Below are 13,044 nucleotides of genomic sequence, written 5' to 3' on the forward strand. Positions count from 1 at the left end.
TAAATAAGAAAAAATGGCATTATTCCCTAACCAGTTTTAACTGAATGTTTTGCTGCAATTATCCAAACAAGTGAAAAGAGTAGGATAGGAACCCCCTTTCCTACTTATTTTGATGAACCAGAAAAAACGGAAAAAAGCCTACTTATTGTAGAAGCATATAGTAGGGGCAATTCAAGACCACCTTAATAAAAAGGGGATGCCAACCTCCTTTTTCTGTTTATTTTTGTTGTTATAATTATAATTACTCAGAGCAAAACATTTCGTGGTGCAAAAATCAGTAAAATAAAACACTTGTAGAGAAGATCCCACTTTCATTGCAGTGTCTCTCCATCTTCAAGTACATTTTTTTTCTCTCGAGATTTTGAGGTAGTAAAAACACTTCATAGTAAGTGGATGAAGACTCAGTCACTGTATTTTACTGCGTTTATTGAATATAGATACTTTTTTATCTGTACATAATTTCACATTTATGAACTGGCTTTTAAAAAAATGTACATACACAAGATTTAATGCACTAACTTAAAACATAGACCCTTGAGAATGTGGGTCCATGCTTAAAACTAGCTGTTCATTGAAAGCCAGCATCGATTTCTACACGGAACAGCTGCTGTATCTCAGAATCCACCATTAATGGTAGTATGCGCCTTGAAAGTGAAACACTTAAACTTTTGCTCACACTTTCCTCAAAGAACATTTCAACCATTCGCTTTCAAAATCAAAGATATAAATTGGGGGTCACCGTGCAAATTTTGGTGTTAGAGAAACAAATTACCCAAGATTTACGGACATTTCCAAGTCAAAATGGCTGCCATCCATATGGTAACTCTATAGGGAAAAAAATTTTTCTTTTTTGATTTTTGGAAAACAGACAGTGAAAAGCTTTCTTACATCAAGAGCTTTAAAATGAACTCCAGCAAATGGTAGATCAGAAAAGAATTGTAAAAGTTCGAGAGTCCTCAATGCCAAATTCACATTTCACCACCAGCTCAAAATGGTTGAAACTAGTGAGAAGCATAACATGTCCCATACGGTACATTTGGAGGCCCCTGAAAACATACATACAGTAAACATGATTTTTACAAACTACAGCTCCTGTAACATACTACCAAGCCAAGAGGGGGAAAATGCATATGATTTTCACTCAATACCTCTTTTTAATGACGTGACAGATAAGGAAGTGATACTGTCTGGCATTATTGTTCCTCTTCAAGTATGTTGCAGCATTTCAGCCTCCACCAATTACATGGCTTGTATTTTAAACTTACATTTCAATCCTCCAATCACCTGCTTGTGTGTGTGTGTTATATTATGTGTTATATTACTTTCATCAAATCTTTGTTTCTGATGGATGTTTTGTTGGCAGCATATTCTCATGTTGTCAATCACTTGTACTCTGTTAACCAATCACGAGTTATCTTCTTCGCAAAAGCTATTTAATCTCTACCAATCATATGTGTTTTCTCTGGTGCATCGATTCTATAAATGTATTCTGCAGGAACAAAGAAGCCTCGGTATTCCACCTCTTCTGGTGTGACATCATAGTGATAATGTCCGCCGTCACCATGGTGACTGAAACAATGGGTATGTTCCACTCTTAGATCTAGGCCCTGATGAGAGATGGAAAACAGATATGGTAAAAACATGTTATGAAGAACTTCAGAAAATGTCTTTGTAATTTAAACGATTCACATGATGAAAGGAGGAATTTCCAGGACTATACAAAAGTACAGATGTCAACTACTGATCAAAAAGGAAACAGATCATAGTGACCGGTGAAAAAACTTATCTTGACCAAAATACGCATTGTCATTCCATTCTCTTGGCATTTGTTACTGAAGAATACATAACAAGAACATTTGATTATAAAATAAAGTGACCTGTCATTAATTCCCAACAGACAACAATGGCAGTGTTGAACTAATTATTCCTACTTTAAAATATCAGAGGTGTGAATCCCATTGATAGGTTTAAGAACAATTCATCTTGAATGCTCATTGACTTTCTGAGATGCTGACGAAAATAGCGCCCTCGATGGTGTTTTCACAGAAAACTATTTAATCATATAGCTCATAGGTATAGATCATATATAAAACTGCCTAAAATACCACAGAATGCCACTGCCTTCTGTCACCAAAGTCTGCATTTTAATAATCACTGATCTTTCAAAAAAGTCTTATATCTCAGCTATCCAATGAAAAAGCATCACTGAAGGTGTAAAACTCAAAAGTCAGCATAATCTTTCTGTAGAACAGTCTTCATTGAAGATGAATCTAGAATTCCACTTGTGACACCAGTATTCATCAAAGCTAACCAACTTTAACCCTTGCACGACCATGGTTTGACCCAATACAATTGTTATCAATGGTAAGTGTGGACCAGTTCACAGGGAATTGGGGGTGAACGACTTAAAGATGAGGTTGTGTTTGGTGAAAAGGAAAATCAAAACAAAACCATTAAATTAGATAAATTCATCCTAAAAATTATTATATCCAGCTTAAAAATTATTATATCCAGCTTAAGTATTTTGTAGACTTCCACTGATAGATTAGCACATTGTAGGTACGGCCTGTGGCTGCAAGTTTTGATGACTTTTTTCACTAATTTTGTTTTGTATGTTAATTCACGATCCCTAGTATAACGGGACCGTGGTTAATTGCAGGTTCTTGTTTTGCTCCCTAAAGCATGTTCAAGCACCTACTAGTTACAGTAGGCTTATCAACACAGCATCTGTCGTGTAAAATGTACTGCTAATTTTTACCATTCAATTCTAGTCCAGACCAGAATTCACTTGTATGATCGGTATTAATTAACTTTACACACATATCTCAATGCCCTTTGGGGACTAGAACAAGAAACTTAAATTGACTTTTAAAAAAACAAGAAAGTGAAAAATTCATCAAAAGTTACAGCTATAGTCCTTTAGTGTACAACACACATTCACCTGCAAACACACAGAGGGAGATAAGCTTACCGGGTCAGCGGAAATAAAAGTGCTGAGACAGACCAATGTTGCCTTCATCTCATAGAATTTCAACCATTCATTGACGGCAGCATCACTCTCTATTGGCTTCGTTGAAAATTCAGGCTGCAAGAGATTGAGAAATAGACTTGTTTAAACTCTGTCACACATGCCCTACTTCAAAAAAAAAAGATCTGTTAAGGACGACTTTGAAATTTTGTACTGAGACTGAGAGTGACACAATGGTATTAGAGACCACATCAAAATATTAATGTTGGATAAAAATGGTAGTTCTTTAAGTCTGAGGGTGGCAGTTTTAATTCTTAAAGGTTTTCAATCCAACAAAAATGTACTGTACTTCAGTTTACAGTAAACATTTCTTAAAAATGATGTAATAATTACTTGTTTCCACTCTCTCTGTGGCAAAGCCAATAGAGACCCAGAAGAGCTAGTACAGTTTCAATTTAAGCATGTGCTTTTGTTCTCTCTGTATGAAATAGTTTTGCATTCTATTCCCTGTATCATGTCTACATGTAAATTCCAATATTCAACTTGTTAAGGTAGAATGTGCCTCAGGGACAAAAATTCGGGCTTTCAAATTTTATAAGTTCTCTTCTGACCTACATGTACTACTTGAGGAGCTCATTTAAAGCTCTTGGTGAAGGAAAAGTTTTCACCCACTAAGTTTTTTGAAAATCAGAAAATTTTATTTTTCCCCATAGAGTTAACACAGGAATGGCAGCCATTTTGAATTTTCAAATATCGGGAAATCTTGGGTAATTTGTTTCTCTAGTACCGCAGTTTGTACAGTGACCCCTGATTTTTATTCTTGCTTTGGTGAGAGAATGGTCGAAAGTTTCATTGAAGAAAGTTTGAGGAAAAGTTTGTCTTTATCTTTCGAGGCGCTTTCTACCTTAACACTGATTGTACATGTGAAATATCCAATGTTATTGGTGACAAATTAAAATTTGAGTCTAAACAAGAACCAACTTATATGACAATATCATAGCATATTGTACACAATGAATTATCTTTGTAAGCCTTGTACTTCTACTTTGCACTTTAGGGAGAACAAAAAAGAAATTGTCTGGCAGGAAAAAAACAATGAGAGTATATATAACATCTACATCAACTTAGAGATTGTCCCTATAATACTTGATTTTATTTGTCACATATGATGAAGATAAAGTAACTGCACAGAATACATACCATTACATGAATCTTGGCTTTTCCTTTCTCAATGAGGAAAACGCCACCAAACCCAACTGGTTTCTCTCCATACTTGGCTTTCAAGGTTTTGCGCATACACGTAACAAAGTTTTCCTCACCTGTACGTTTGCTGGCTTTAACTTCAATAACCTGCGACGAGTTGAAGAAGAACAGTACGCATTATGCAAACCCTACGGAACCGTCAAAACTGTGTGATGAAGCAGTGAGCATGTGATATAAAAATGTTTCCGTAAAAAATGTCACTTTAATAAAGGGTTGTTAAGAAAATACATTAATGCAGGAGTGAGGATACTGATACTAACATGAGGTATATTGGACAACTGCGTTTGATAAGCAATGAACGAAACTCAAATCTGTGCATGACTAATATTTGTGCATAACCCTATTATCATTAATATGCAAAGCCAGCCCTTCAATCTACAAGTGCCTGTGTTAACCCTTTGAATGCTGTAATTTTTTCCCACCAAAATTTTTAGTGCAATTTTTGACCAATTTTTATGAACTTTTCTGTAATTTTTTGCTAATTTTGGACCAAATGGATATCACTTTTCATCAGCTACAGTTTTTGATCAAAAGTTTGGCACAATCAGAAAAAATTGACGAGGGTAAATTTTATATTGGCGACAGAAATTGGCTCTTAAAGGGTTAAGCTACCGATGTACATGTGCATCTATGTCATTAAACCATCCTGTATTATTAAAGCTCCATAAGCTGTACCTTTTGGCTATTTTTTAGAACTTTTGTTTTGTGGTTTCCTTACACTTTCTGCATTGAATCCCTGAGCTGTAATTTAATGCCAAGTATTTAGCATACAAACACAACCTATATGAGTAAAATCTACATTTTTATTGTTGAAAATTGTATCCAAGTCCAGACTAGAATTCATTTGTAAACAATAAACAATAATCACTACACGCATACAAACTGTGTTCACAAAAAGAATACTCGAAATTTCAGCATGACAAATGGATTAGGGTCAGACATGGTAGTTGATATACAGCAGCAGAATACTGAAAAACTTGCCACAAGTTACAGCTTATAACATTTATATGTATGATATCCTATTAACTGTGCTCTCTCTCTCTCTCTCTCTCTCTCTCTCTCTGTTATCCACTTGGGGATAACCTGATACATTGATACGTGTGCAAGAAGGTGTAACCTATCAGTTTTTATGACTAGATATTCAACCTCCCTAGACTAATAAGTGGCTGACGGTCTTTTTTTTTCTTTCTAATTCAATTGCCACACCACTGTATGCGAGCGGCAGACACACCCATTTTTCACACTTAATGTACCCACCTTACATACGGCCACATCATACATCATTTGAAAGCTTATTATCTCTACTTCAAGAAAATTGACGATGTGGAGCTGCCAAGTAGGGCCATAACCCCCTAATTTGCATAATTCACATGGGTACCCAATTTGCATAAATGTGATATAAAATTAGGAAATTCATTGTTAACTACTCTAAACATACTTTTAAACTATTGAGTGATATATCAAATGAAAGGTATTTGCATGTAGAATACAAAATTGATATCCAAAAAGATATTTAAAATGGTTTCACTGAAATATTTTCATATTAATACTGAAAAAAATATTTAACCCTTTTGAATAACAATATCTTAAAAATTTGAACACATACAGCCACATCGTACAGCCACATTATACATCATTTGAAAGCTTACTATCTCTACTTGAAGAAAATAGACAACTTTAGTTGTCAAGTACGGCCGTAACCCCTAATTTGCATAAGTCCCACGGGTACCCAATTTGCATAAATGCGATTAATATTAGATATTTATTATTCAGTACACAAAAAATACTTTTAAACTATCGAGTTATATATCAAATGAAAGGTATTTGCATGTAGAATACTAAAAAGACATCTAAAATATATTTAAATTCATTTTACTGAAATATTGTCATATTTATATTGAAAAGATATTTTCCCCTTTTCAATAACAATATTTAAAAGAATTTCATACAAAAAGCCAAATCTTACAGCATCATCATACGTTATTTAAAAGCTTACTATCTCTACTTCAAGAAAATTGACAATGTGGAGCTGTCAGGTACGGATGTGGCCCTTAATTTGCATAATTTACATGGGTACCCTATTTGCATAAATGCGATATAAAATTAGAAATTTATTAACTACTATAAACATACTTTAAACTATCGAGTGATATATCAAATGAAAGGTATTTGCACGGAGAATACAAAATGGATATCCAAAGAGATATTAAAATGATTTTACTAAAATGTTTTCGTACTAATGTAGAACAATATACTTTCCCCTTTTTAATAACGATATTATAATAATTTTAACACATAGAACCGCATCACACAACCACATCAAACGTTATTTGAAAGCCTATTATCTTTGCCTCATGAAAAAAGACGATATGCAGCTGACAAATAGGGCTGTAATGATTTAATTTGCATAATGCAAACGGGTACCTAATTTTCATGAACACAATATAAAATTACAAAAACCAATTGTAAAGTACTCTAAACTTACTTTTCAACTATCAAGTGATATATCAAATGATAGGTATTTGCATGTAGAATAGAATCATGAACTCCAAACGTGTATTCAAAATATTCTTATGGAATATTTTCAATTAAATCGTAAACGTTTTGACTAGTTTATAATATTCAAAATATTGTGTACTAATAACGAATAATGCTAAAGTTTTGGGGATAAATATCTGAATTTGTTTTGCAATTGATTTTTTGTTTATTAAGGATACGAAAACTGGAACATTTTCCTGTCTAATTTCCATATAGCTGAACAACAAGAATACATAAAACCAATTGGAACTGTTTCGGGATAATTGGGTCTTCATATTTTGCAAATTTTCTAAAGCGTGTTTTGTGCTCTATAGTTGAGTGTTGAAATATAACAAGTTACTCTTAAAAACATTAGAAGTAAAAAGAAAAGCAGATGAGCTTAAATTTGCAAATTAAACCGACATTACTTCACCATCCAATTATCCCAAATTAGTTCCAATCTTGTTATAAATAGCTGTGTGTTGAATGACCCTTTTGTATTATTGATGTCATTTTTGTTTCAATTTCTCTAGAAATCTTGTTTGATGGAGATATCATTGGTTACTACATCTGTGTTACATCTGTATTTTCAGTTCAGTTACGTGGAATATGTAGACGGAAGGCACCATATTTCATTTATCGTATTTATTGTCACATAATGAAGGAAAAGCAACTCAACACACCGTTCATATCTTCGTTGTTTGCATTTTGTGTATGATATTGTGTATATTGTCAGTGTATATTATGTTTGGCTGTTTTATATAAAGTGTTAATTAGCCATGGCGATTATTCTAGTTAAGAGTAAAACACTAGCACCACTTACAAGTTGGTACCTTTTGCTAAAAATACAAGTGAACAAAATGACGCCCACGAGGAAAGTTCGTCGGCCGCCCAATTATAAGTGGATGATGCAGTCCAATCTTTCACAGATCAAAATTCATTGACTATTTTCTCAAATAAATCGTGAAGAAATAAACAACATACATCAAAGATACGACTGATTTTAAACGGAAAATTGAGACAATAAAAGTTCCGGCCAATGCGACATCGGTAACACTAGACATTGTTTCAATGTACACTAATACAACGCACAATGAACCAATGGAATCAGTCGACAGAGCATTAAATCAGGAAAGATCATCAAATGATTGCATAATCAAACAACCAACAACAAAATACATGATAGCTATGCTGAAAATAATCTTGAAAAACAACACTTTCAAGTCAACAGTGAATTTTACCGTCATGTATTTGGGTGCGGTACGAGATTTCCAGTTTTACCAGAAATTCCCGACATTACATTTCACAAGACAAAATGAGAATAATTCAGCAACACACTGAACAAATATCGCTCTGACTGAGATTCAGAACGATGTATGATTCTCATTGGAACTCAACACGAGCTTAATGAATTCATATCAACATGAAAAAATGCATCATACTTTCAAATTTTCGAAAGCTCTTCTCAAGAAATCATATCGTTAGACCTCATTATCTATAAAGGTCATCGGTGGAACAAAGAGGACATTCTCGACTGCAAAACACACACAAAACCAACAGATACATTGCGGTTCACGAAACCAAACGGCAACATTCAAGGGCCTTGTTAAACGCGAAACATTACGATACATTAGAACAATCATGCAACAACAAGGCAATAGAGAATACAAGATATTTTCGAGATAAAAGTAATGAAATGCGACCAAACGATTCTAAATCTTGTTAAATTATTACTAACTTTGGACAATCGGATGACATTTAAATGTTATTAAATTTCATTAAATAATTTCAAATTTCCTTGGAATCGTAAATAGTAAAAGGGAACCAAAACATTTTCAGGTCCCCTAAATGCTGATCAAAATCTCCAAGTACCCCTCTACAATCTCCCAAAATTTTCGATTCCAACCCGAATTCCTCTGCCTCTCACCGTTATTTGTGAGCGTAGCCTAATCACATACTTAAGAAACGGTAATATAAGCGTTACGATAATGCCAAACTTCACAAAACCTACAACAGTCCGATCTCCGATTCAAATGAGCTTACACAAATACAGCCTGAACGAACAGTAGACATCCTAGCTTCCGTACTTGAACAAACTGAACTTTCAGTGGAACAACTCGATTGGTAACACCTACAATCATTCAATCAGTGCACATGTTTCACTAAAAGAAAATGAAGGACTGATGAAGACAACTCAGTACTCTCGAAAGGTAGCATCAAAGGATATCGCAGTGTCACATTAGTCTTGCTACCCCATAGGGCAGAACACGTAGATTAGGGTTACGTCTCGCCATGGCAAATCAACACTATACATAAAACGGCCCAAACATAAGATAATATACACTTACAATATACACATGTACCGTACACAAAATTCAAACAACTAAGATATGAACGATTTGCGGAGCTGCTTTCTCTTATTACATGTCACCAATTGTGTTTGCTGTTGAATTAATCTTCCCTGCACAGACCTTTGTTCCTGCCAAGGCAGCGATAACTGTGGCAACCCTTTTACTCATGACAATGCTGGTGAAGAAGAGGATGATGAATTCCTACAATTACTAGATTTACTGGAAATGACATGAATGATTTGGATCATAAATCATGCCATTACTTTGACTGTAGCTTACTCTGACACATTGTTTCCGCTACAAAGCTACATTTCAACAACTACAATAGTGTCTTTCGTGTGGATCTTTTTGTTGCATTGATACTTAAATTAGTTTTTTTAAATACCATTATTAAAAAGAGGAAATATTTATTTCGACAGAAATATGAAAATATTTCCGTAAATTAATTTAAATATCACTTTTGATATCAATTTTGTGTTTTACATGCAAATACCATCACCACAGACCATATATCACTCGATAGTGTAAAAGTGTGTTCAGAATAGTTAACAATGAATTTTCTAATTTCATATCTCATTTCTGCAAATTGCTTACCAGTGTAATTTATGGACATAAAGGGGTACGGCCTTCCTTGATAGCTCCACATTGTCAAATTTCTTCAAGTAGAGATAATAAGCTTTCAAATGACGTATGATGTGGCTGTATGATAGGACTCTATGTGTTAACATTTTTAAAATATTGTTATTCTAAAGGGGAAAATATTTTTTCCATATAAATATGAAAATATTTCAGTGAAATCCATTTCAATATCTCTTTGAATATTCATTTTGTATTCTACATGTAACTACCTTTTATTTGATATATCACTCGATAGTTTAAACGTTTGTTTAGAAAAGTTAACTATAAATTTATAATACTATATCGCATTTTTGCAAATTGGGTATGCGTGTTTATTATGCAAATTTGGGGGTTATGGCCCGATTTGGTAGCTCCAAATTGTCAATTTTCGTGAAGTAGAGATAATAAGCTTTCAAATGACGTATGGTGTGGCTGTGTGTTGTTGCTGTATGTGTTCAAATTTTTAAAATATTGTTATTCGATACGGGAAAATATTGTTTTCCATATAAACATGAAAATATTTCAGTATGATCAATTCAATATCTCTTTGAATATCCATTTTGTATTCTACATGGAAAGACCTTTCATTTGATATATCACTCGATAGTTTAAACGTATCGTTAGAGAAGTTAACAATAAATTTCAAATATTATATCGCATTTATGCAAATTGGGTACCCTTGTTAATATTGCAAATTAGGAGGTTATGGCCCTACTTGGCAGCTCCACATCGTCAATTTTCTTAAAGTAGAGATAATAAGCTTTCAAATGACGTATGATGGCCGTATGTAAGGTGGGTACATTAAACTCCTAAAATAAGGCTCTTTTTGTGGATTCGCCGCTCGCCTACTGAGTTTATATTCACAATGGTGCAATGTTCTATATTATATTACCATGCCCTGTCCATTGCGTTTTAATTGGTCGAGCTGAATCACATGACTGCCAACAAATACACAGTAATGGTTTGTTTTCATGCCCATGAATATGAATAATATCGTAAACATAGTAACTTCATGGCTAAAACGATAATTGCGATTTGTACAAAGATCGTAATCAACCACAAAATTAAATTGAGCATTTGTGGGCCAAGTTTGGATGCTTTTTTCAAAAAGATCTCCGGATTTGCAAATTTTGACGGTTTAGGGGGGGTTCGTTGATAATATAATTGAAATAACATACTCTGCGCTGACCATTAACATTTATTAATGGCCGCAGACGAGGGGAAAGCCAAATTAACGGGCTCAGCAAGCCTCGCCCATTAATTTTTGGACTTCCTCTCGCCCATGCGTCATCCATTATTTCTATAATGTACAAACTTTATAGTTGAAAGTGAACTGAATTTAAGTACTGAGGTGTTACAAAAGTCCTCTTGCATTGCTACACAAATGTTATTCCATTTTCTTCTTACCTTTCCAGGTTTGCCTTCACTTACGTACAGGTTTGCAAGCAAACAAAAATCTTTAGACTTGGCTTTCTCTAGAATGTATGAGTTATCATCCGGGTTAATTTTGCATGTGTATGTTTTGTTCTCACCACCAACTCTGATATTGGGTATCAGCTGAAAATAGAAGAACTCAAATTAAGTACTTTCATCAAAGTCTAACAAAACATGTCCTCAGTAGTGATAACTCATTCTTCATCCAGTCTGGACATTTCATGACGTATGGGGTGAGAATTAGTTTAGTCACACAGTGAAATGTCAACAACGTGATTCCTTTTTCTAACTATTGCCCACGACCAATAACCTAAATGCCCCAAGGGAATAGATATTCAGACTTTCAAACTTTTACAAAACTGTTTTCATCTTCAATTTATGCTGGCTCATTTTTAAGTTCATGGCGTAAACACCATTAACCAGCTCATTTTTGCAAAAATTGAAAACTTCATTTTTCCCCGTAGAGTTCATACAGGGGTGGCAGCCACTTTAAATTTCAAGTGTTGGTGAGTATTGGGTGATTTGTTTCTCTAGAACCATAGACCCTCGAGAAAAACGGGACAGGCAACTCTGATAGAGAACAAAAGGTCATGGGATTAGCAGCGTGCGATCCTACTTGGAATTATTAAGAGGTGTTAATGGGTCGGGGACGGAATGAAGCTGGACCCGATTGACTGCAGAACGTCCAGTTCATAGACACATGCATGCGGGTATACGGTTATAATGTTTTCGGATTACAAGTTATTTCGGATTACCCGCAAGTCCATTTTTAGAAATAAAAGTGTTACAACTATTTTGAGAAGAATTCGTCAAAATGGTTTTAAAGTACTTTTTACATATTGGTAGCGAGATTTGATGCAACTAGAAGTCTGCAGGGAGTCAGTATGTTGCTGTAAAGTGACAAAGTTTCAAATAGAAATCAAAAATACATACCGCTGCAGTTCCAGACTTAACAGAAGTTGACATCACAGAGTTGTTTACATTCCGCAATCGTCCGTGTATCTCCGAATTTTCCCTCGTTTTTGCAGTTTTTTAACCCTCGGAATATTTTCTATGCGAGGAGTGCTCCATGATTCGGTATAGTATGTTTGTTAACTACTGAAATGTTGTTGTTTGAAAACTCTGAACGGCCAAATTTACGAGGACAGCGTTCAGCTTTGTGTAAATGCATGTCTACCTTACCGCTTCTGACTCCATCAACCGATGGATAGTCCCGATTTATCGCGAAGTTTCTCCTGACAGCGAAAGTCAGTGTTACAAATGTATTTGCTAGTACTTTGCGGATGTAAACATGTGTAGCTTATCCGAACTTTGGTGTTTCTTTAGGCTAAAACAGTACCAAAATGTTAGAGGTCGTGTATTTGAGCTCCGATGGAGTAGTCATTTTTTGTGTTCCCTGATTTTAGTCAAATGTTGCGTGACAGATGAAATAAAGGTCAGATTTTCGTTTCGCAGGACTGGGGAAGTGTAAACCTGTCTAACTTGTAAATGTTTGTTGTTATCGGAGATTTTTATGGTAGGGAATGTAAACTTATATTGTCGATATCTAGCAAGAGTTTTCTGTAGCGTCTATGGCTAAATGTACACTGTTTTTATCGTCTGGTTTTTCCCGTTGGCTTCGGCTTGAATCCAAAATGTGATCTTCATCGTTACCAGAACATTCACCATGACTAGTATCAAAAAACCCTCAAAATTCTCTGTGTCATTACTCGGAACGTGCCATGAAAGAGCAAAGTGTACATATTCAGAACGTCAGTTTGATCGTCAATGAGATTCAGTGTTAAGTACGAAGTATCGTTGTTGGGGACCGCTTGGCAAATAAACTTTAATGTATTCCAAGATAGATCGCACAAAGAAACCTCAGCAGTTGCCTGTCTCGTTTTTCTCGAGAGT

The 13,044-nt window shown here is 34.7% G+C and overlaps 1 protein-coding gene across 1 annotated transcript in view; it reads right to left on the reverse strand.

Moving 5' to 3' along the window:
* Positions 1 to 409: 409 nt before the first annotated feature.
* The window catches only part of LOC139144812 (ester hydrolase C11orf54 homolog), a 27,484-nt gene continuing 14,849 nt past the window's right edge, over positions 410 to 13,044 (reverse strand). The window contains exons 5-8 of the mRNA XM_070715597.1: positions 11,125 to 11,274; positions 4,169 to 4,318; positions 2,972 to 3,085; positions 410 to 1,607 (exon numbers count right to left, since the gene is read on the reverse strand). Of these exons, the coding sequence (XP_070571698.1) occupies positions 1,434 to 1,607; positions 2,972 to 3,085; positions 4,169 to 4,318; positions 11,125 to 11,274 (588 nt within the window). The 3' untranslated portion in view covers positions 410 to 1,433. The remainder of the gene's footprint in view (positions 1,608 to 2,971; positions 3,086 to 4,168; positions 4,319 to 11,124; positions 11,275 to 13,044) is intronic.

Source organism: Ptychodera flava, chromosome 12 (genome assembly GCF_041260155.1).
Source record: "Ptychodera flava strain L36383 chromosome 12, AS_Pfla_20210202, whole genome shotgun sequence".
Classification (NCBI taxonomy): Eukaryota; Metazoa; Hemichordata; class Enteropneusta; family Ptychoderidae; genus Ptychodera; species Ptychodera flava.